The 25879-nt window shown below is 36.5% G+C and overlaps 2 protein-coding genes across 2 annotated transcripts in view; one reads left to right on the forward strand and one right to left on the reverse strand.

Moving 5' to 3' along the window:
- LOC134538696 (large neutral amino acids transporter small subunit 2) overlaps positions 1-25879 on the reverse strand; it is a 912958-nt gene that overhangs the window by 705241 nt on the left and 181838 nt on the right. The window lies entirely within an intron of this gene.
- LOC134538697 (protein amalgam-like) overlaps positions 1-25879 on the forward strand; it is a 551901-nt gene that overhangs the window by 407461 nt on the left and 118561 nt on the right. The window contains exon 3 of the mRNA XM_063380131.1: positions 9787-9987. Within this exon, the coding sequence (XP_063236201.1) occupies positions 9787-9987 (201 nt within the window). The remainder of the gene's footprint in view (positions 1-9786; positions 9988-25879) is intronic.

The raw sequence follows: 25879 nt of genomic DNA on the forward strand, positions 1-25879 counted from the left end.
ACAAAGTTCAAGGAACCTGAAAAAAAAAAAGAATGGTCCCATGCCTTTAGTAAGTAAGTACCCATCTCAGCATTTGGCCGGGATTTCATATTTTCATTAAAACCGAAACATTTTAAGAATCGGAAAACGTGCCTTTCCAGTTTCTACCCAGCTACACCAAAAGTATGAAAGGTACCCTTTCCAAGAAGATACAATACAGCCCCCCCCCCCCCCCCTCCTTCCCGGCGTAGCCACGAGGCTGCCAGTTGCTTCGCAGGGGCAAGTAGGCCGCGTTTAAATCAACAACAGCTCTGCCGGCTGGGACTAATTGCTTGGCGCCGCCCAGTGCACGAACAAACACTATAGCTGTATCCGAGCACGCAGGCGCACACATCTGCTTCCCTTAGGCAAATACAGCCCCAAAGTTGAGGAAGAATATATAACGTATTGACAGTATGAGAATGCATTTACTGCATGCACTGCCTTTTGACAGTTGGTCGTACTAATGATCACGTAAACATTTCGAGTCGTGATGTTTAAGAATATTCCGCAAAACGTAAATAAGGACTAAATTTAAAAAAAAAATTAATGTAGCGTGAATGTTTTAAAGAGTCAGCAATCAAAATAAAAAATTTTGTAATGGATGTCAAACAATTTAAAATACTTATAATGATAATTAATAACCACGTTTCGGTAATTTTTAATTATGGTTTAAATTATTCACGTTTCCGAAGAAAATGGATGTTAGGGACGCATCAGAGGATGCGAGTATCGCATCCCTAGAAACCTCGACTTTAGTAGACGTATGTAGAAATGCATCGGCATTACTTGTGAGAATTTGGAAGTAACACGAAAATGGCCGGGTCCACTACGATGCTCATCTAGTGGTTCCCTTAGCCAAGGTATCGATTAGGCTAGTATTCGGATGTAGCTTATATTTATCAAACAGAAGTCTCAAGCAATGGCGATTCGCTCGTCTCGACATGGTTGCGAAGATCGCTGACATTAACAGGTGCTTGTCCCTTAGCAAGGCTTGGAGAACAGGTTCTTGTCCCTTGGCAAGGCTTGGAGAACAGGTGCTTGTCCCTTGGCAAGGCTTGGAGAACAGGTTCTTGTCCCTTGGCAAGGCTTGGAGAACAGGTGCTTGTCCCTTGGTAAGGCTTGGAGAACAGGTACTTGTCCCTTGGCAAGGCTTGGAGAACAGGTTCTTGTCCCTTGGCAAGGCTTGGAGAACAGGTGCTTGTCCCTTGGCAAGGCTTGGAGAACAGGTGCTTGTCCCTTGGCAAGGCTTGGAGAACAGGTGCTTGTCCCTTGGCAAGGCTTGGAGAACCGGTGCTTGTCCCTTGGCAAGGCTTGGAGAACCGGTGCTTGTCCCTTGGCAAGGCTTGGAGAACAGGTGCTTGTCCCTTGGCAAGGCTTGGAGAACAGGTGCTTGTCCCTTGGCAAGGCTTGGAGAACAGGTGCTTGTCCCTTGGCAAGGCCTGGAGAACAGGTGCTTGTCCCTTGACAAGGCTTGGAGAACAGGTGCTTGTCCCTTGGCATGGCCTGGAGAACAGGTGCTTGTCCCTTGACAAGGCTTGGAGAACAGGTGCTTGTCCCTTGGCATGGCCTGGAGAACAGGTGCTTGTCCCTTGACAAGGCTTGGAGAACAGGTGCTTGTCCCTTGGCAAGGCTTGGAGAACAGGTGCTTGTCCCTTGGCAAGACTTGGAGAACAGGTGCTTGTCCCTTGGCAAGGCTTGAAGAACAGCTGCTTGTCCCTTGGCAAGGCCTGTAGAACAGGTGCTTGTCCCTTGGCAAGGCTTGGAGAACAGCTGCTTGTCCCTGGACAAGGCTTGGAGAACAGGTGCTTGTCCCTTGGCATGACCTAGAGAACAGGTGCTTGTCCCTTGGCAAGGCTTGGAGAACAGGTGCTTGTCCCTTGGCAAGACTTGGAGAACAGGTGCTTGTCCCTTGGCAAGGCTTGGAGAACAGCTGCTTGTCCCTTGGCAAGGCCTGTAGAACAGGTGCTTGTCCCTTGGCAAGGCTTGGAGAACAGCTGCTTGTCCCTTGACAAGGCTTGGAGAACAGGTGCTTGTCCCTTGGCATGACCTAGAGAACAGGTGCTTGTCCCTTGGCAAGGCTTGGAGAACAGGTGCTTGTCCCTTCATAAAGAACTTAATAATATCAAATTTAACCCAAAGTATTTGTAGAGAACTTTACAACTAAACTAAACACATAACACTAACCTTCTTTGCAGAGACAGTTTTTTTTTGTTTTATAGAGGTTGGAGGTTCAATTGTATACCACTACTTAAGTTCCTCCTTCGCTTATTTATTCCGTTATTGACTGCCATACAGCAGCGCGGCGATCTATTAATAAGAACAATATTATAATAATGTAACATTTAATGAAGTGTGTTATCGAAACCAAAAATTTGTATGTTTCTCACAATATCACGATAATATCGTATCTTGTATTTAAAAAAAAGAGCAAATATCGAAACAAATAATTACTATTATTATCATTATTAATGTCCTTACATCGTACATGCAGTAGACACAGCGCTACAGCTGTGGTGGCGATGTACCACCACATTTGGCATCATTCAACCACTGTAGCCCTCTGATGTATACAATTAGGTTTTGTATGCATACCCCTCCCAATTAAACTTAAAGTTTTAAAGCAGGAACATTTATAGGCCTAATAAAATAAATTTAAAACGCAAATGGTCCTAAAAAAAACCACACAGTGTTGACAATGGGTTCATCATGCTGGATGCTGGTTCTGGGACGCCTAGCAATCAACTCTGGCATATGGTAATTTCATGACTAAGGCAGACTTGCTAAGATGATTTTGCAATATTTTTAACTATTGCCTTTCGAAGTTCAAAAACTGTAGTCCTGAAACCCGGGAAATAAATTTTCCCACACGTGAAAAATCCACTGCTCGACCACAAACTGAGACCTGAAACTTTCGGCCTACCAGCCAAAGATTCTAACCCATTATCCTATATACAACACACACAGTAATGCAATGAGATTAACAAAAAGAAAAAAAAAGAAATATAAATTCTCGGCGCCTCCACCAAATTTATGACTTATAAGAAGCGAAAATATATAGTTTGGAATTTCAGTTATAGAGAATTCTTATTATTGTCACTTTTGTGAAATGCCAACTAAAAATGTGTTGTAATACTTTGACCTGTATAATTTTTGGTGAAACTCTTAAAATATTTTTTTAAAATTTAAATTAATTTTACCATTGAGAAATAATTTTCATTATATTATTTTATAATATTGATTTCAGATTTTTCACAAACACCATTTATTTTATTATTTACAAACACATTGAATAATCTTTATAAGTTTGACTTTACATACAAACTATGAGTATGAATTGGAAAAAAATTTGGAAGTGCATTACAGTAGCATTAATTTTATTATTTCAATATATTTTTATTTTGACACTATATCATATTTTACTGCACAGTCTATGGCCACATCTTCAATACTTTAATTTTAGAAAGGGGAGAAAAGAAAGAACCAGCTATAAAATTAAAGCATTTTTCTCCGCTGAAAGAAAAAAAAGATTAAGCTGACAAAGCTTGATTGATAATTTAATTTCAATTCGGAAAACTTGAATTGGAGCATCGAAGGAATTAAAACTGTAAAACTTGCAGTTTGAGTACTGAAGAAATTATAATTCGAGCTAAAATTAATGTTGGACGAAGAAAAAACGAAGTAGAAACTAGACCAAAGTATAAAACGTCGAATAAAAAACTTTTAACTAACAATTAGCAGAAATTAATTACAGTTCTCATATAAAAGAAATTAAAAAGAAGAATTCTCGTATGAGGAAAACGAGCGAATAAAATAACTGAGCAGCGTTCATTATACTTATGGTGTCGTAAACGTTTCGAAGACTAGTGCCGTATTACAGAGCAGATTTTTTTTCTAAATACATAAAAATCTAACTTTAAACAAAAAAACAGATCGCCAAAGATAACAACTAACTACGGAAAACAGTAAAATTCAGGTAGCTATGTGTGGTACTAATACTGCATTTCTGTACAAATTAAATACTAGCTAAAATCTCGTAGCTTCGCTTGCGCAATTTCATGGTATTGCTGATGTTTCACCATTGTAATGATATTTGTGATTATTTCGAAAGAAAATTTACTAAATAAATATATACAATAAATTGTCAGGCGCATAAAAGATTTGACTCACAACAAAACCAACGTGTCCTTTCGTGCCAGCGAAAAAAGGTTATAGTGTTATATATGTAATGGTTTATTCAGCGTAGATACGAGGTGATTATTTAACGCCATATAAAAACTTGACACAGTTAAGAATATGTATTAGTATACATCACCAAATTAAAAAATATTATTATTATTTGTGTTATTGCGAATATATTTAATGCTAACACCTTTGACTGGAGCATTTCCATGGAAATCTGAACGAAGCCGTCGTTGAAAGTATTTCTTTCAAAATTTTAGGGTAGGAATATGTAACAATGCTTGAAACCGTATACTGTTGAAGTTCTCTGCAACCATTCCACCATATCCCCCGGAAATCGACAAAAAAAATTGATTTGCCACACACACACACACACAGGGAAAAAAATCTGTACTTTTACAAAATATTACTTTGGAAACCAGTTTCCAAGAAATAGTTTTTGTTATACAACAAAAAATATTTTGTAACTTTATACAACACATGGCTATGGTTATTTTATCACATATGAAATACGTTCTTTTTATCGATATACTACTGAGTACTTCTTACGAAAAACGGCGCATAGTGTTGTATTTTCCATGTTTTTCATTCAACATAATTTTTTGAACCATGGAAATAAAATGAATATTCAACAATTAGTTTTTTTTTTTTTTTTTGCACCATCGCTTACTAGACAACCGCCGAACCAGCCCCGCAAGGTTTTAGTAGTGTTTCTGCCGTGGTGTCTCTTGGAAACTGCGATCAAAGGAAGAATTTTTACAGGGTCGTTCGATCACAGCGGACATGTACGCACATCGCCTCGGGACTAATCGCTACGCACATGCTGCGGGCGAGCAAAGACTCGCTGGTTTCATGTTCGGTCCGTTTCTGGCACACACGTGTGAGTGTGTGTGTATGTATATCATACAAATTAACGCAATAAAAACTCTAATGTGTTTAATCCATTTTCAAGCAAAATTCTCGCAGCTGATCCAATAGTAATTTGGTCATCACCGCACTCTTAGAAATGACAGTAAACTTACGGGCCTTTTAGACGAAGGATTCACCTCCAATCAGGGCCGGATTTAGGGGAGGGCAACCGGGGCGAAAGCCCCGTGGCCTCCACAAACGGAGGGCCCCCACAATAGAGACTTCGGAAAAAAAATCTTTGAAATTCCGACAAGTAAACACTAGCAAACATATTTTCCTTTGATATTCTTTTTTCGCTGTTTTACCTTTACCTACAGTACTTTGTACATACATAATTATATTATTGTTAAATATTAACATAAATATTCATTTACACTAAAATTTAATATCATATAATTCTTGTCTCCGATTATATTTATGTATATTTTTTTAAATACTAAGAGAATCTACTTGATTTCACAATAAATTATTTATTGGAAAACTCGACTGAAAAAAATTGTTCATTTTATTTGGAAAATAATTTGTGGCCAGGGGGCCTCCGCTCCTCTGTTGCCCCGAGGCCTCCAGATTTCTGAATCCGGCCCTGCCTCCAATAAACCAAGAGTTCTTCGTAATTTCAGATAACTTCGTAAAAAATACTTCGCGCTTCGACTTCCGAGTTCTGTTCATGGGGGTAGTAACACAAATACGGTAGGTTATTAGAAATAAGTATTTTTTTTTTTTTTTTTTTTTTTTTAGGAGTCTAAACAAGTTTTGGAATGTTTCGCAACTATACGAAGACTATTCTTGTTTATTGATGATCAGTGTAAGCAAACATTGCGCCCGTAATTTAAAGAAGATACCCGAACATTTACGAAGATCCTTGGGTAATTAATAATCAGCGTTCTCAGTAAATTTAAGAAGAAATTTTTTAACAGTGTGTATAGATCATTTATTTATAATTGATTTAAAAATAGTTTGAGTTCAAATCGTTTATTATTACTTTATTTCTCTTTATTGAATTTCTATATTATTATTGATTATTGTCTGTTTGTCTGTTCAAGCATCATGAAAAAAAACTACTTTACATATTTTAATTAAATTTTGTGTATTTAAAAGCTTATAATTAAAATTAAAAAATAATAACTGGTGATATTTCATGTCGCTACTATGACGGGAGCCGGATTTATAACAATAAGACAACATTTGTTTCACTACCAATTAATTACAACCAATATTAGGTTAGTTACCATTTATAGCTACACCCACTTTTCTCAAAACTACAGTGTACCACATACAGAATCTAAATACTTTATTGAATCACAATCAATAAATATTTCACGATTGATGATAACTTTTTTATTACACGATGTGATTATTAAAGCAAAAAATCACAGTGCGATTATTTTTTGCACGCGGACATACACTAGTCTATAGTAATAAATGAGAGAGTTTGTCTGTATATAGTTCACGCAGTTCGTAGACAGCAAGTCCTCGAGCCGTGAAAATTGACACGTGGATTCTTCATAAGAGGGGTTCGTTTGCACCTCGAAGAGATTAAAAAAATATCGTATTTTTTTATTTTTTTATGGCGAGTTTCAACTACATTTTCCTGATAATCTTAATGGCAACGGCTATTGAATTGTAGACGATGCTTTATTCGTCTCCTAGCAAAGGCTATTTTTCTTAGACTCCTGTCAATGGCTACTTTTTTTATTGATGCCTCTCTCCCTTTCAGATATTAATCCAGTATTTCTTTAGTACTGACACAGTATTGTGGGTTAAGTAAATGCGATTATGATAGCCCTTAGAAACCTGTTGTCTTCAAGATTGCGTCTTGGTTTATATTTATTTCTCGTTTTATGAGTTATTATAGTTTTCAATAAGTTCATTTTCAAAATTATGTATTTTTTTTTCTGTTGAGGCACGGCAGTAGAGTATCCTTGAGGTATAATGAGCAGTGCCCATTGCCGTAACAAAGCATTACATCTGTTATTAATTTTTTTTGGAACTGGAACTTAAATTATCATGAAAAATGACTAATATTTGTAAATTTATACATTTACATGAAAGCAACTGTATAGAAACAAAAAAAGTTCCCATTACTACTGTCTTTGGGCAATTGCACGGGAAATTATGCTTTGTGTTGTTTCAGCACCTCCAATAGTTAAAAGTGGTTCGTATAGGTACAGTTTCCTGAATATCTTTCCAGTATTAAGGTTGCATATTACTAAAAATGATAAAAAAATAAAGGCCAGTTCGATTATTGTTCTCATGTTTTAAAATAATTATGATTGTTTTAAGTATAAATCTTTATTTGTAAATTTTCGTAAGAGAGAGAAAAAATATATATATATATATAGTATTGTTTATATAAGCGAAAACATAACCATAGTAATGTTTTGTAACAATTTACAGTATTTTACTTGCAGTATTAAAACATTATTGCATGGCAACTGTTTTCGAAAGGAACTTCTTATAAAGGTAAAAAAAATACATGTACATGTTTTCTGTGTTTTCAGATATTTTTTCAGGGTGGATTCTCAATGTTTACATTGGCCGCCAGATCTCATTTGTGCACCGCCTGCGGTTGTTTTTTTTTTATAGTTCGTTTAAGAGTTTATCGTTACTGTCTGTTTTAAAACGGGCTACATCTCACGTTTCAAAATTTAACACTTAAAATTGCCTTTCAAGCTATATTTTACGTTTGATAATCCGGCAAAGTCACTCATCCGGCAGTCAATAATCCGGCAGCCACTTATCCGGCAGTCTCTAATCCGACAAAGTCACTAATCCGAAAAAGTCACTAATCCAGAAAATTTACTGATCCGGCATACATGTGTTCCCTTATGTGCCAAATGAAAGATAGGTTGTACATTAAATAATGTCCCAGATTCAGTGGTATATTATATAAGTAGAATTTAGACTATTTACAACAAATAATACATCAAATTTAAGGTAACCTAACTTAGTTTTTTTTTTTACTAATGTTCAATATGTGCACCTTAAGTTATACGGCACACATCCAACCTAAAGTCCTATTCTTCCCACACATTGGTTAACACGTCCGGAGTAATGAAATCAATTCTCCCTCCAATTGTGTGTCTTTATCTCTGGAAAATCGTTATGTAGCGGCGGCACGAACTTTTATAAAGCTCCAAAGGAAAAATAATCGCATGGCGTTACGTCAGGTGAACATGGACGCCAGTTAAATGAGCTCTGTCTTCTCGACAATCACGACCAATCCAACGGTCAGGGTCATAGACGTTCAAACCACTCTCGTACAAAGAGACTCCAATTGGGAAAAAAGGGAAGGGGGAGCTTCATACTGTTGCCAAATGAAGTTTAAAGGTTCACGCTCTGCTAATCGCTATTTTGGGTTCACGGCACCTCAAGCAAGAAAACAACAAAGCAGTACTCGCGCATGCGCTTATTTAAAACTTTTTGGGTTGTGACTTCGAACCAAAACTCTACAACGCTCACAGTTGGTACTGTACTATGAAAATTTATAACTGGGACATTGTTTTATGAACAAACTGTACTTTTACTTTCTCTCTCTATGTATATATATATATGTGTGTGTTATAAGAGTTCATTTTCGCCTGCAATCACACTCGTGTTGAACTCCGCTCAATGTATCCCCATTTACTTGTAGTGTGCTAAAAACGCTTCTTTTTTAATTGTAGGTGATTTCTTGATTTGTCTCTACGCATTTTGCTAGATAAACCTGCGATCTCGACAACGCAGGGGGCAAAGTTGCTACCAGGTGATAGAGAAACCCAACCCGATATGAGGAGGGAGAGCCCCCACGTGATTGGCCGGCGGACAGGGAGAGAAGTGGACCGGCGAAAGAGGGGCCAACTTGTCGGCATGGTCAGAGAAAGGACATTTGTTCGACGGAAACGATGAAAACACAGGTCCGGGGCGTGACTTCGCGATGGGTTATTACTGCGGCATGTTTCTTTGTGTCGGCAAGCTTCACCGGGCAGCCAAGAGACGGCGGGCCAGGGGAATAGACCATCCTGCTAAATCACGAAGGATTCCAGAAACCTCGCATTAGCAACAACAGGGGAATTTATTTATTCGTGTGCAGATAAGACTTCTAAATAAATGCCACTTCTTTATTAGTAAACGGTTCGAGTTTTGGAAACCCAGAGGAGCTGCGTGATCTCTTTTTTAATGGCACACAAATAAATAACATTTCAATATTTTATTCATACTCATAACCATATTTAAATTTACCAATATCTGTAATTTTGCATAAATATTTCTATTCCATTTTTAAAAAAAAATCAGTGCAGTAAAAAGTAAAGAACTCTTTTAAATCGCAAGACACTGAAAGTTCTTTAGTCCTGAACTTTCGGGACCATGGAAGTGCGCAGGGTCAGTGGTTTTACTGAATTATCGAAACTAAATGTAGTTTTTACGGGTTAACCAATGTATGAAATGCAAACTGCTATAAAATAGGAAAAAAAATCGTACTTAAATGAAAACTGACGGTAAAAATAAACTCTTAACTAACTAGTAATAGTGGCAGGTGCAGGAATACGGGAAAAGTCAACAGCTAGAATTCACGTGGAAATAAATTTTTTTTTGAAAGATTGCGGCTTGTGAGGTACCGGTTTACATAATACTGGATTGAAGACCGATCACTGCAAGAGTTCGGCCGTTGACAGCACGTGTGGCGGCGTGTTGCAGGCTCGTACGTGCTGCTGTGGAGGCGAGGGAGCGCCGTTCTGACGGCGGCTAACCTGATGGTCACCCGCGACTCCCGCTTCCGCCTGGTGGACGGCTACAACCTGCAGATCAGCAACGTTATGCCGCAGGACGCCGGCGACTACGTGTGCCAGATCAGCGACGGCGACAACCGCGACCAGATACACACCGTCGAGATCCTAGGTGAGTAACTGCAGGAAAAAAAACTGGTCCACGACTTCCGACTATGCCCCGATGGTGGCACGGCTATAGGCCGAAAAGGAATTTTATCAACAGGCACTCGACAGAAATGCAGTTTGGCTGACATGCAGTTGGCCGACAGGCACTACACTAACCTATACTGGACTAACAGATACTAGACTCAAAAGCATGTGGCCAACATGTAGGCACTAGACTGTAAGGTAGTTGGGCTGACATGCAGTTGGCCGACAGGTAACCCGACAGGCACTAGACTGAAAGGCAGTTAGGCCGAAGTGTAATTGAGCGACAGGCACTAGATTGAAGGACAGTTTGCCGACAATCACTAGATTGAAAGGCAGATGGGCCGAAGTGCAGTTGGCCGGCAGGCACTAGACTGACAGGCACTAGACTGAAAGTCTGTTGGCACAATGTGAAGTTGGCCATCAGGCACTAGACTGTAAGACAGTTGGCTGACAGGCACCAGACTGAAAGTAATTTGACCAACAGGTGCTAGACTGAGAGGCTCTAGACCTAAAACCTGAAAACATGTGTTGCTGGGAAAATGTCTTAACCGTGGCAACATGCAGTAGACCGAAAGTCACTCGGCACACATTCTGGTCGAATGACTTTCGGTCTACTGATTGCTACCAGCCCCGACTGCAGTATCAAACGAAACACCAGTGGTCACCACTTTGGGTGACTTTCTTTGATCTTGTTATTTAAACTTCTTGCAGTTTGTCCTACATTGGTATTGCTGCAAATGCTATATCATTGTAAAAATCAATAAGGTTTTAAGTTAGTTCTTTTTCTTTCACAGTGTATAGAGTTTAAGTCATTCTATTTATAGCTTTCTGAATTAGTTTGAGGTTTTGAAGCTAATATGTAGTATGTACTAGTAGCATGAAAGTCTATGATCTATATTTACTTTTGATAGTGAATCCTGTCCTCAAATGTGCACAAATCTTTAAAATATTTACTTATGATTAAAACTACTCAGAGTACAAAAAAAAATACAAAATGTTAAGACTTTTGAAGTCTTCTCAAATTAAATTGATTGCTTGAACACATTTAAAAACTATGAATTTTAGCTAGAGTGCATTCAGTTTAAGAATGGAAAGCTTATCAATGCCTTTGATAAAGGCGAAACATCTTGCAATTGTATTGATTGCGGAAAACAGCAATCTTACAAAGCATTCTGGGCCCATAACCCACATGTCCGTGGTTCGGAACCACGCTCTGCTACCACTTGATACACTCTCTCTGCATTGATATAATGTAAATGTCTCCCTGGAAACATTTTGGGAGACTGTGGATCTTTAGTTTCAAAAGAATAAATAAAAACAAAAGAAGGTTCGTCTATAACTGTACCTCTATTTATTTTTCTTCCAAAGCTAATGGAACAAAAAAAAACATCATCTTGATAACCATGAATAAGTTAAAATTTATATTACGGCCGGCCTATGCCTAATTATTAAGAGTTGCCTCACACCATAGTTAAAAAAACAATAAACTATCCCAGAATTATAATTATTAGCATGTAGCATAATTAAAGTCCTGCTATTATCCCACTATATATATCACACATATAGTACAATTATCTGGCACTTAGAAATTGTGTAGCACTGGCACGCTGTGGAAGTCGCGGAGAAATCTGGAGGTCGTATTGTTGGAACTTCAAGAAGTCCCTGGTAGGTCGGTGTGAAGCTTAATTAAAAACAGGCGCTTGATTCAGAAAGAAAGGGAAAATACTTTGGCATCAGGGCCGAAAGGTACCGAAGACTTCCGAGTGAGTGGTCGAGAAATACCTGCTTCGATATCTCGATGTTTCTTCTGACGCTCGATGGCAGCGCTATCTACTGGGAGGTGGCCGAAACAGAAAATAAATCGACTCGCGAATGTCGTCAAGAGGCTGCTTCTAAAGCCAGGGGGATTATGGAGGGGACTGGTGAAGCTTTCTGGTGGCTCGGGAAAGAACGACAGGAGGATTTTTGCTGCGTAAGTCACCAGGGGGCAGGCTGAGCTTGACAATCGCTCGGAGTAGTTGATAATTCCGCCACTAGAGGTTAGGGGCGGTACGTTTGAAAACCTTTGGCTAGCCTTGAAGGAGACTCGGGTTAGTGGCTGGTCAGTGTACTGGAGTCAAAAGAGGAGGGGGGGGGGGGGAGTTTGGAAACAGCAGTGACAGTGGGAAAGAAGTTCTAATGAGCCAGGAGACGTGACTGGGTTTGGTAAAACGACTGGATAATTTTGACTGTCTCAAGTAAGTCTCTGATAAATATTTACACAACTGTAGCGAATAAAAGTACAAAATATTTCGATAATGTGTAGACAATAACTTTTTCAATGTAAAACATATATCAAGTTTCTGCACTTAAAATGTTAAAATACTTAAAGCTCGTATTTTGTCAGAATAAAAAAATATCTACAATACAAATATTTAAAAAAAAAATGCGTTCAAAAATTAATATTAAACGTTAATAAATATGGTTTACAATAGAGAGCCTTCATTTAGAATTTTTTTTTAACTAAGTGGTTTTCACAATCCTTAGAAAGTGGTCATAGAGCCCCGATTATTTCGGGGATTCCTTCACTCCAGGAGAGACTCGGCTTAATTTTCATGTTTAATAAGTTTTTGAATGGTCATTGGTTAATAATGAGGTCACATCCTAGGACGTGATTGGAAAACCATTGCTTCTCTCTGATTATAATTGGCTCAGGTTTCGACAATGACGTAAAAATAGAATGTTGCCCAAAACGAAGCAGGTATATTTACAGGTATGCTTCATACATACTTTTGTACTCAATGAATTCACGAAATAATTGTGGCTTTTGTCACAGTGAAACATTATACGCTAAATAAATAAAAAATTTGGTCATTTTACTAAAATCATCATAACTTTCACTTTTTGAAAATCATAAAATTGGGTTTAAGCTTGAACGTAATTTTGTTTTATATTTATTATCTTAAAAACAACATTAAAAAAGATTAAGTCACCAAAAAAATTTCTTACAGAAATATGTTTATTTGAACTAAAATAGACTTTTATAATTTAAGCTTTATTTTTGTAAGTTTATTTCTTATAATCATTTTTTAAAAAGTTGTGTGTCATTATTATGTTGTAATATTTAGTCTATTTTTTGAATAGACTATAGATACTTATTTCATTAGCAATGAAAATTCATACAGCATGTAATCTTAAATATTTAACGTAAACGAGTCAACGAAAATGTTATGAAAAATAAAATTTAAAAAAACAACTTAATTTTTTTTTCTATAGATTAGTTACTTCTAGCTAGCACTGGGAAATTTTGTTCATAGGTTTTCACTTTAATTACTAAGTAATAACCATACTTACCATTAGAGTAATTTTGTCAAGAAAATTTTCCGAGTTTCTTTTACTAATAACGAGGCAGTTTTATAAATGGTCTTCTATGTCGCTCTTTACGCGGGTCCATTAAAGATGGCATCAAAAAACAACATCGTAAGACTTGTGCGTTGTCCTCTCAATCCTCGCTTCATTGTGCTACAAATAGACTCCGAACGGAATACGTGTCTGGCGGCTTTCGAAATCGCTTCGGAAATTGAATACGTCAAACTTACTTTTTTTTTTATTCCTACCTTTCGTTTTCAATTTACTCCCCCCCCCCCCTCCCCCACCACTTCAAAAAAAATCCTTCCACGACCGCATCCTCGACAGAACATGTCTGTGCCTGGAACTCATCGCTAGTGGCAGCTTCCATTTCGAACTCGCGCTGATTCTCAATATTTAAACGTGGTGTTCCCCATCCCCATTCCTAAATCGTCACAGAACCTTGTCCTACGCCCTATGAATTGAATCTTTGATTGAAACCAGCGAGGCACAGAAAACTAAATTTCGTCAATAAACGGTTGACGACTTGCTACTTAGTGGGGCTGTGTGTCACATACAAAACCTTATTTCAGATGTCGACAGTTTCAGAAATTTCGTAAGCGACCTCGACATACAAGTCTCTGAATGTGGCTCTTTATATAGTGCTTTCGTTCATTCAGTTTTGATATACTTTATGAGTAAACACTTAGTATTAAAAAATAACACCTTCATGTTGATCTTGAGATGTAGCTCTCGACACGTGGAACACGATTATTCGAATTAATATTGACTAATCGAAAAGTCTAAATTTTGTTCAATTCTACTTTAAGTAATGGATTTTAAAAATGATATTATAATAATTGTAGCTTAACATATCGTTACATAGAGGTCATTAGACATATCGAGATAGTGGAATCAACGGGGAATCAATGTAGATAAATGATTAATAGATTAATATGTCAACTTCAATTACTGAAATATGCTGCAAATATGTAAAATTTTAACAGATATGAACTAAAATTTCTGATCTAAATTCAAAATGAGGTTTTTCCAGCCAGGCAAAATATCTGAAGCCTACGTTTACCAATTACTAAACCATTAGTTAATTTTAAAAACTATTCGGTCTTGCGGTAACAGACTATGGGTTCACTTACTTGATGAGTTCTAAAATAAACCTTTTTCTTAAGTACAAATTTTAACTTTCTATATGGCTTTGCATAAACAAACTTACTATACCAGGCAGAATTAAAAAAATTGGTTGTCTGTAAAGTCGGTTAACGGACGATAGTTTAACGTGACAACTTCATAACAAAACATTGATGAAATGATTGCATACTTTTATAAATAAAATTGAATCATTTTTATTGAATTATCGCTATTTTTATGGATACAAAGAAGGAGTGAAATGAAATCTACAATTTAATTGATAAATTTACTTTTATTTGCACTTATTAATTCAAATATGTTTATTACTTTAACGAATAGATTATTTTAACTATAAATTTTATACATGTTTGCTATTTAACTTCTTCTATCAATCTATGTTATTCTGTTAAGGATAGGACGATGATAGGAAAAGTAGGAAACGAATGGGAGTGTTTCAAGTTTAATGTGCCTCAAAAAAGTCAAATCGATGGTTCCAATCGAGTGGAAGAGAGATAAATGCGGCTCAAGCGTACAATGAGCGTAACGGGACACAGCGTAACGGGACAATGTGCGTTACGGGACACTTTTTCGTGCGTGAAGCCGGCGTTCATATAGTTTTTGCTACTCCTGTTTTTTTAACCTCTTTCAGGAATGGTATTAAGTCATCAAAAAATGTTTCAGGCAAAGTTTTAAGATTATAATTATAATATTTACAAATAATTTGAAGGAGTTTGATAGTATGCTGTATAAAAGAGTTGAGAATTTTTTTGTTCTTTAACCCGTGTTTATTCCATCCTTTGCAGCAATGGTTGGTTGTACCAAAAATGTTTTAAAGAAACGTTTTTGATAGTTTTCTTAAGGTTAAAAAGCAATTTTGAATGGTTTCGGTCGTGTGTCTACTCGAAAGTTATGAGTTTTGTCATTTAACCTTTGTTTTTTTCCCCACTCCTAGCTATAATGGTAGGTTGTACAAAAAAATAATTCAAACAAAAATTATAGATATTGTTTTTAGGTTTTACAATAAATAATAACGCATTTTTAACAGTATACATTGTACAGAAATTATGAATTGTTTAAAATATTACCCCCTTGTTTTTACATTCCTTCGCTGCAATGGTAAGTTTTATCAAAAATTGTTTCCAGCATAAGTTTTAGATAAAAACTTTACTATTTACAATATTTTTGTACGGATTCGATAATGTGCCTACTAAGGGAGTAATGATTTTTTTTGACCTTCTACCATTGTTTTTTCCACCCCTTGCAGTTATAGTTGGTCGTATAAAAATGTATTAAGACAAAAGTTTTGTAATACTCCTACGAGTTATAATACATTCAAATGCAGTGGCGTAGCCAGGATTTGTGTATGGGGCGTGTTAAGAAGCATGCGCCCCCCCCCCCCCGTATGAAAGCGGGTGGGTCCGGTGGCTCTCCCCCGGTAAAATTTGGATTTAAAGGTGTAAAATAGTGCTAGTTTAGCAGTTTTCGGTACTTAAATTTAAATATTGTAATGGAAAATTTTTATTAATTTTAATATGAAATTTGTTTGAGTGATGATTAAGAAATTAATTAAATATTTGGTGCTAAGGGGGGGGGGGTTGAACCCCTTATACCCCCCCTGGCTACGTCACTGTTCAAATTGATGCCATATTGTTTTATTATGTGAGTTAAAGTGATATATTTTTTTTTTTGAAAAAACCCTTCACCATTTCGACGTCTTTGTTAGAATTTTGCTATTTAACGAACTCGACCGAAATTTTCCATTTATATATTTCATGTATCAGTTTGTAAGTGTTTTGTGCGAAATTACTGCAGTTAATCGTGTCTTTAAATGTGTGATTTATATAAATACATGTATTAACTTTTGGGTTGATGAAAGTTTTTGGGGTCTATGAATCATCAAACGAAAAACTTTATAAATATTTTCCGGAAGTCGCACTATTGTAACAGCTAGAATAGGAAGTCTTTCATAGAAATCCACCCAAAAAAATATATAAATAATATTCTGGCGTGAAAACCCTCTGCCTAATCAATTATTTATTTTCCTAATATTTGAATCACAATATTTTTTAAAATTATTTATTGGTTTAAATTGGTTTTTAAAATTTAAATTATACAATTTATTTTAATATTATATGTTAAATTATTATATTTTTATATTAATTTTCCGTTATTTGTAGCATCATCGTTATGTACACACATTTTAAAATGTTTCCTCAAATCACGACGACAAACGAGCTACCGCAGGAAAGCCATTCTGCCTTCTCCGGCCTGAATCGACAGACACACCACTGCGGTGAAACCCGTTTGTGGGTGTCAAAAGAGGGGAATGTGTTGGTGATTGGTTAAGGAAGGAGGGTGGGGCAACGGTTGGCGAGGACGATAAACCACGCCCTTTGTTTCAATGCCTTTTGTCGATTGGAAAACGCCCGTGAAGGAATTCTTTTGTCCGGCAGTTGGCACTTCTGGAATTTGTCAATCGCGAAACATCAACCTGTGCCCAAAAGTGAGCAGACAAAAACCTATTTTTTAAATCATTGGTCCTTTAATTTTCACTTTAATTTTTGAGCTTGCTGCTTTTCAATAGCTTAATTCCATCACCTTGACACGCTTTAATTTAAACATTTCTTTCAACGTCAATATTTGTGGGCGTACCGCCGTTTCAATGGAATTATGGGTTTCTAATTTCCGTAACAAGTTTGCAAGATGTAATTGATCAAGTAGATATTATGGATGTAATCTATATGGTTGTAGGTTAGTTAGAAAGAAAGTAACAATTTTTTTTAATATTAATTGTTTAATTCCAGAAAAGTTTAAATGTATTATTTCCACCGAAGTGTAAAAATTTGAACTGCTTGTATTAAATTGTTAAACGACAGCGTATATAAAGTTATTTCAATTGTAAATTAGTTTGAGATGATTCAAATATAGACCTTTTGGCAAATAAATTTTCAAATTCAACTAATCTCAGCATAGGTTTGCATAAATTTGCTTACAGTACTGGCAAAACGACTACTACTATCTACGTTTATTTTGTTCAAGTCAGTGGACCAATACATGCTAGACGCTTCTCTCGATAAACTCCTACAATACGATAAAAATTTAATATTATCTTATATGTCACATGAGTCCATACTAAATATTTTCATAATTTCTTAGCGTTATATTGAAGTTTTTACCATTTAGTTTATTGTTTTACTAATATTATAATTTTTAACGCTTTAGAATAAGTTTAAACATATCCCTATCTTGTTTTGATCAAATATTCCCTACTTATTTTCTTGTAGGTTTAAATTTAAAAACTCTATACGCATCTATGCACAAAATTATTTACAATTATTTGCGGTAAACGCAACAGCGTATTATGTGTATACTTTTTTACGATATTTGTAAATCTAAATTTTTCACCATAGAATCTTTTGCATGTTCACGAAGTGGGTTTATTATTGAAAGAGAAATATTTCTATGTTTTATTGAGGTTTATATATATCATATATATATATATATATACTGTCATAACAAAATATTTCTTGACAAAATCCTTTGTGGGGGACAAAAAATATTTTTATTGTGCCTCCTAGAGCGTTGCGCTTATGGGTCGAGCAAGCCAGGCGATTGATGACTAAGCGCGGCACATAATAATTTATGAGCACCCAGTCGGTGCTCAAGAAGTTGCGAGTCTGCTAATAACTTGGGTTTTCCGTCGTCAAAAACCCTTACCGAACGTAACCTCACGATGTAAACCGGGTTCATTGGCCAAGTGGTATTCGCTGGACGTGACCTGGTTTGGCCTCCAGTGTATCGCAGCCACAAACTAGTGTTATCTCATCGCCACTTAATATTGCGTGATGGGTTAATAAACAACTCACTAACTTTGACTGGATGTCATGGCGGACGTTAATTTTACCTCACTGAAGTCTTGGACTTAAAACGAGCGTAAGTGTAATCTTTAAATAAATATACGCTTATCACAATGCATTTATATGTAACACTTATTTTAATAATATTTTTTCTCTTATTTTAAAAGTAATAAACATTTTTCAGTCAACACTTGCCCAATTGGAATTATAAAAGTTATTTCCTTCCAGCATTTACTTATTAATAATTGATATCAAACTATCTTGGAAAGACTGTTCACTTCTTTTCATGTCAATACTTTGTAAAAATCTACTTAAAATTCAAGAAATTAAAAATAATATTATAAAACCTGGCGGTGATGCATGCATTTATTTATATCAGGTTTTTTCTTTGGAACAAGTTACAGCTTCCGCGACACTGGGTAGTATTTTCACGATGACAATAAAAGGCTAATTTTTTTAATGTGGTTTACGCCAAAAAAAATATAGTTCAGTGTTTGAGACACTTCCATTGGTGTAAATTTATTCGGTCTTTTCTTGATTCATTTGGTGGAAAATACGTTCTAAAGACGGGACGGGCGATCTGCACCGGCGAATCACTCATTCACCGGTTTCACCCAGATCTGACCGAGACCTCGGCGTGCACCCTGGAGGTTCGTCTGTCCGGCAGCGCAACCGCCGTCGTTCAACCCAAACAATGGCGTTTTGGTTTCGACTTACGCCCAGAGGTACGCTAAATAAAAATTGGTTTTCTGTAAAGTCGGTTTACGGAAGATAGTTTAACGTGACAGCGTCATAACAAAACATTCATGAAATGATTGCATACTTATATGAATAAAATTGAATCATTTTTATTGAATTATCACTATTTTGTATGGATACAAAGAAGGAGTGAAATGAAATCAACAATTTAATTGATAAATTTACTTTTATTAGCACTCATTAATTCAAATATGCTTATTACTTTAACGAAGAGATTATTTTAACTATAACGTTTATAAATGTTTGCTATTTCACTTCTTCCAATCTGTGTTATTCTGTTAAGGATAGGACAATGATGGGAAAAGTAGGAAACGAATGGGAGTGTTTCAAGTTTAATGTGCCTCGAAAAAGTCAAATCGATGGTTGTTCCAATCGAGTGGAAGAGAGATAGATGCGGCGCAAACGAACAATGAGCGTAACGGGACATAGCGTAACGGGACAAGCAGTCATCCTTTTTCGTGCGTGCAGTCAGCGTTCATCAATTTATTAGACGTTGTCACGTCAAAAAAAAAATTATATATGAACTACACATGATTTGTCGGACGTTATCCGTTCGGTGGACGTAAGCAGTTAGCGTCCACAAAGGCTTCTGGTTCCGGCACGGAGAGCTCGCAGAAGTTGGAATGCGTTCCGGGCCACACCACAGGCTCCCTGGCTTGTCTGGACGGGTCCCAGAACTGGTGATGGTCCTTGGTTAAGCTCCTTGTGATACTCTTAGTATTGGTATTCCTCTGAGTCGACCGCAGGTAAGCCGAATGGGTCAAGGGGCTGTGGCTGGTAGTGATGCTGGGATGGGTTTCCTCAGCCTATAACTGCAGCGACTTTCCAAACACCTCCGGGTTGCGATGAAATGGCGTATTCATTTCCCTGTGGCTCTAGAAGGCCGTGTCGGCGATCATAGTAAAAAAATGAAGTATTTACCATCAAATCCTGTATGTGCAGCTTTGTCCACTCAGTAATCTGCCGGATTGTAAATGTATATTCTTGTCGTGTTTAAAGGTTTCAAACAACAATTTTACCAAATGTCATATTTATTCAATCCTCCGTTGTAAAAAAAATATATATTTATACATTTTTCTTTAAGATGAACCAGGTTGTGTATACGTTCAGAAATTTCCTGTGAGAATGTGTATTTCGCACACTCTCCAGTGAAATCGACTCCAGTCAAGCGCATCCCTTTGAACAGCAGCGAGAGATTTCGCAGGTGCGTTACATCATTGGAAATCATTCGAGAGAGATCTCCCGCGCGTAACATTTCATGCGTGCACGAACACACACCGCAATACTATCATAAATCTAAATGCCTCCTGAAATCTCGCGGATTCCACTTGTATTTCAGGGTATTTCCGCCAGCTGAGCCGTAACACAAATAAAATTTCGTTTTGTTTTTTTATATGTATATATCCCTGAAGTAGGGATGAAAAAAAAATAGTGTCTCAAACATCCGGTGGCAATCGCTCACATGTTTTGCCACTCGGTATGCGGAAAGATATTTCGTTGTGGTTCGTGCCAGCGCAGGTGGAAATATTTGCCCCAGAGGGGAATGCACAATTTATCGGTATTCCATCGATCGATGTTAGCTTTGCCTAGCAGGATATCGAGTCCGTGCATTTTTTTTTTCATCCTCCCTTCCCCACCCCCCACAACCCACTTTTGCCTACAGAAATACGAAATATAGTTTCATATGTTCGATAACCCATACAGTTTTCGCATATTTGCTTTCCAAAACCCAAGTAATGCTTTTCCCGTGCAGGGATGATCCCCTTTCAGCAGAGATTTTCAGCTGTCGGCTCGTGGCTCCAGGACTGGGAAATGTGGCTGCATAAATCCATAATTTATGCCCCAAGCTAAATTACTGCTTGTCTGGATAAGGAATGCAATGTTTAGAAACACTGTACGTGAATTCGTTGCCAGGATAAACTGTTGCTGGTGGTGGGTTATGAAAAAAAAAAAAAAGGGGGGGGGGGGCGGCATGGAGAATTCACTGTAAGAGAAATTTATTCACAATACAAACTTTCATTAAGTGCACATGTTTATGTAACAGAAAAAAAATATTGCCCGAGTATAAGGATAAAAATAAGAACTATTTTTATAAATGGCAAAAACTCACACAACTTTTATTTATGGAGTAATTGATAGCTTTTAATCTACGATACTCATGACAAGCTGGTAAAACAATTGTACAGTACGATAAATTAAATATTTGTAAAGTAAGGCTGTGTTAAAAAAAGAACTATCATATATTTACTATAATCATACACATTTTTAGGTGTAACTTTTATATCTTATGGTTCACACCAGTGGACCTAAATTATGTATCCAAGCGGAATCAGCATGTTATTTAACATTGAAAGCTTCACTACGAAAGACTTCATGAGATAGGACATTCGCACAGCTTATTATGCACGAATGGGATATAAATATTGCTGTAACAGGGATTCTGTGTACCTATGTAAGCAGTTAAAAGGCCTTTTTACCATCTAAACATAGGGCTATGCACTGTGATCAATCAGCGAGTGACTGAAACGCTACACTATAGTTTATTTGTAAAAGGAATAGGAATATTCATGTAAAATTTTAAATATTTTTAAATTTGTACATTTACACGGAAAAAAAGTGTATCATTTGAAGAAAAAAAAGGCTTCGCAGTTATTTCTGGGCTCAGTTGGGAATTTATGCTTTGTGTTGTCCCAGCACCTCGATTGGTGGAAGTTATTTGTAAATCGTTTCCTGAGAATCTTTTTAGTATTAACTGAAATAAAGTCCAATTAATTATGCTTTAGTGAAAATTCACTTATTATATAAAATTAAGCGCCTATTTTCGTAAGAAATACCCAGCGTTATCTCAAGGGAAAAAAAAACGTACTTCACATATACAAAAATAACTATAGCCATGTGTTGAACTAAGTTACAGTATTACTGTTAAGGTATTACAAACTGTTTCTTGGCTATTGGTTTCCAAAAGAATTTTTGGTAACAGTAGAGACATCTCCACCCCCCCCCCTCCCCCCGCTTTCTTTAAGTCCACCTCTGTTCCTCCTCGTTGGTACGCCACTGCCAATCCTTGCAGGTACGCCTTTGCTGTGCCTCTTACGTTCACCACTGATGCTCTACGTTAGTCCACCTCTGCCATTTTCCGTGAGTACGTCACTGCTGCACCCCATGCACCGAGTAACAAAACACTATCAAAGTTTTAAATCCACCTTATTACGCATAATAAATATATTCACACCAATAAAAAAAGGAAATAACTATAAATCAAATTATGCTATCTGGATTCAACAACATATACGTATTTAAGAATATTTAATTATTGGTATGATGCACTTTGCCTTTGTAAAGGAAGGCAATAAAAAATTATTGTTTTACACAAAAAATATACCACAGAGAAAGTTTTAACGTGTAATGAATTTAATTCCGAACCTAAATCGAGACTAGTGTTAACGGACATACGCGTTTGTTACAGAAAAATGACTTTACTGTTTAAATGTATAGCTAAAATAAAATATGCCACCAATAAAGATTTGATTATAATTGGAACCAACATGGCAAAAATGAACCAACGAAGAGTCCAACTAACACAGAATATAATTTAATTAAATATCTAAATAAAATAAAAAAAGCTATGAAACAAATTTTACAGCTCTATGCTCCTTCGTCTTTGTGTTACATGATAGACATACAGTCAAACTCTTTCTCTTGTTATAAAGATACAGATATTTAAAAAAAAATGTTGTCAGGTTCCATATCTAAGATAATATAAAATAAATAAATTCACGGACTGTTTCAATGATAAATGCACCTCAAATAAACAAAGAGTTCTTCGTAGTTCCAGATAAACTGGATCGCGCATAAATTACGCCATTTTCCGAATTGCAAGTTGTTGTTTCTGGTTTTTTTTAAATTTTTTTTTAGGGTTTGTTAATGCTCTAAAATCATTCTTGTAATAACCTATTTCAAATAATTTTCTTCAGAACAGCAAATGTACGAAAATGTTCGTAAAAGTTACGAATAGCCCGGGATTTTTTAAAGTGTTTTCCGTAGTTTTAAGGTGAAAATATTTCAAAAGTGTAGGGAATCTATTTCTAGATATTCCTTACTCACAACCTCAAATGGCATCTCAAATTACTACTTCCATTTGGCATAGCCAAATCAAACGCGGTGGTTTTTTAATCTGGTTCAAATTTAAGAGAATATTCTCTACTCGAACATTACTGCCGGGATCAGTTAGGCCTATAATTTCATTTGCCGAAGCTGTCAGTAAATAGGAGAGGAACTCCGTCAAATTTCATTTCGAGCTGGAACGCGAGTCACACCTACGCCCACGAATATCGATTGTTGCACATTGAGTTCGTTCGCTAGACACTGAATCATCCGCGAATCTCGAATGTCGCACTACGCTTTGCTATTGCCCGCGAATTTAGATTGTCTAAATTCGATTTCGTTCCCTTGAAACAAAATCATTCGTGGATATCGAATGTCGCACCCCGCTTTGTTTCACTGAAAACAAAACTATCCGCGAATATAGATTGTCTTATTTTTATTTCTTTCGCCGAAACCAAATCATTTGCAAATATCGAATGTCGCGCTTCGGTTTTGTTCGCCAGACAAGGCATCGCACGTGAGTATATAATATCGCAACTGGGTTTGGTTAACCGGAAAAAAAATATACCCGTAGATCTCGATTGTTGCACATCGGTTTCGTTCGCCATCAGTAATATTTTGTTCGTAAACACATCCAAAATATTTTTTGAAAGGGTTTCTTTAATTTATTTAACGTAGAGTAGGTTCGAAACACGGAAAAAGTAGTTTAATAACTAAGGGTTTTAAAAACACTCATAGAAAATTATTTTTAGTAATAATATCTGTGAAAAGAATCAAAAGCTGTTTTAGAATTATTAAAATTTATATTTCCAGGAATAGTGTATTTACCTTATTCTCCACCATATAAATAAAAATTTTATATAACTACCTCTTCGTCAACAAAATAATATACACTAGTTTCATGAAAATTTTGTGGCATCATTCTTGACAATATTACGTGTTGTTTTCGTGGGAATATTTTTACCTAAAAAAGAAAAAAAATTGAGAGTACTTGGAACATTCGGTGTTAGAGATTATGCAAGATTTTTAAGCAGCAATTCTACAGAGCCTGGAACGTTAGCATCGTTCTTAAGCAAACAGCCAACTGCTCTACTGGAACGCGCTGAGGCGGTTGGTGCTCAATAAACTAGTTGGTGCTCAATAAATTACTTGGTGCTCAATAACCTGACTATGGGTGTGTTCTGCAGCAGTAATTGGCATCACGAGATTAAGGGAAAGAGATAGGAATCGAGAGACGTCGTTTTGGTTTTAACAGTTTTTAAGTAATAACACATATTTATATGTAACAGTTTTATTAAAATTAATAAAGATTTTTATATTTATTCGTAAAGTATAGTAGGTATTGAATTTAATAGAGTCCCTGATGTTTTTAACGACTATCTGCTAAAAATAGTTTAACCTGTAAAGTTTAGAAATTAAATTTTAATTTTTTAGGATGAATTCAACTATTATAAAACTTAAAATGGACACAAAGTGTCTTTTTAAAAAAAAATGTGTTACATATGCTTTGAAAAAGGCACATTTTTCAATACTAAAATAAGAAATTTTGTTATATCATATACACTTTGGAAATTAGTTTTGTATTTATCAGTGTCTATATCTGCTCTTTAATTATGTGAGGAATTCGCCAACATGCAGCCACTCGCCTTAAGTACCAACAAATGTACCTAAACCAAATGACTTGTTCTGTAGAAGGCAAAAAATAATTCCAACATTTTAAGCCAATACCGATTGCCACCAAAATAATTGGCAAATGGTTAAAACTATATTGTAGAGGTATATTGTGGTGCAATATATCGGTCGCGTTTGAATTATTTGCAGCCCCGATTTCAGGATGGAAACTTAAAGTCACAAAAGTATAGGAATCCTTACTGTATATTATAATACGTAACATACAGTTGTTTAAAAAAGTTGGTAATTCCCTTTACTGAGCTTATGTGATTTACAACATTCTAATGGAAAAAGAACGGTTTCTGTGTTGAGAAAAGTCAGTAAGTGCAAAGCATATTTACTGTGGATGTCTGAACCATTAAACAATTTTTTTTTTCATCTACAAATTTGTATAATGATTGGAAAAAAAATAATACTTTTTACCTTGTTTTTATATCAAGAACCAACTTTTAAACAGCAACACCAATTCGTGTGCAGTTTTCAGCAAAGTTACGGTGTCGACATTTATTTGGATATTTATTTATTTTCCTGATCCAAACATCCTGTCTCTCACAATAATACCAAAAGTCGGTTGGCAAATTATGACCCTGGCGTCCATGTTTCTTCGTTCGGAGAAAAAGACGATGAAAGAGGGCGTAGCTAGATAAAAGCCACTGACGTATCAACGTCAAAGTTATAAGCAGCAACAACAACAACAACAACAACCAATTAATTGGTACGGTCCTTAACGGTGCGTCCAATTATCCGTGCCACGACGGAAAAAAAAGGGGTCTTCAGATGTTTAATGGCGCTGATTTCGGCCCTCGTGACAGGGGAAGGATGGGGGGGGGGGGGTTATTAATAACTGGAGACTCGCAAGGCTGCGATGACGTCACGGCGCGGCCCGCGTCATGCGAGTAATTGGCGGACGGAAGCGCCGGCGGGTGTGTGTTTCCCCGGTGGAACTCGGTCCGTTCAATGGTGGGGGGAGGGGAAGTGGCGACGACGGAGCGAAGAGCTGCGGGGGAG

Source organism: Bacillus rossius, chromosome 14, assembly GCF_032445375.1.
Source record: "Bacillus rossius redtenbacheri isolate Brsri chromosome 14, Brsri_v3, whole genome shotgun sequence".
Lineage (NCBI taxonomy): Eukaryota > Metazoa > Arthropoda > Insecta > Phasmatodea > Bacillidae > Bacillus > Bacillus rossius.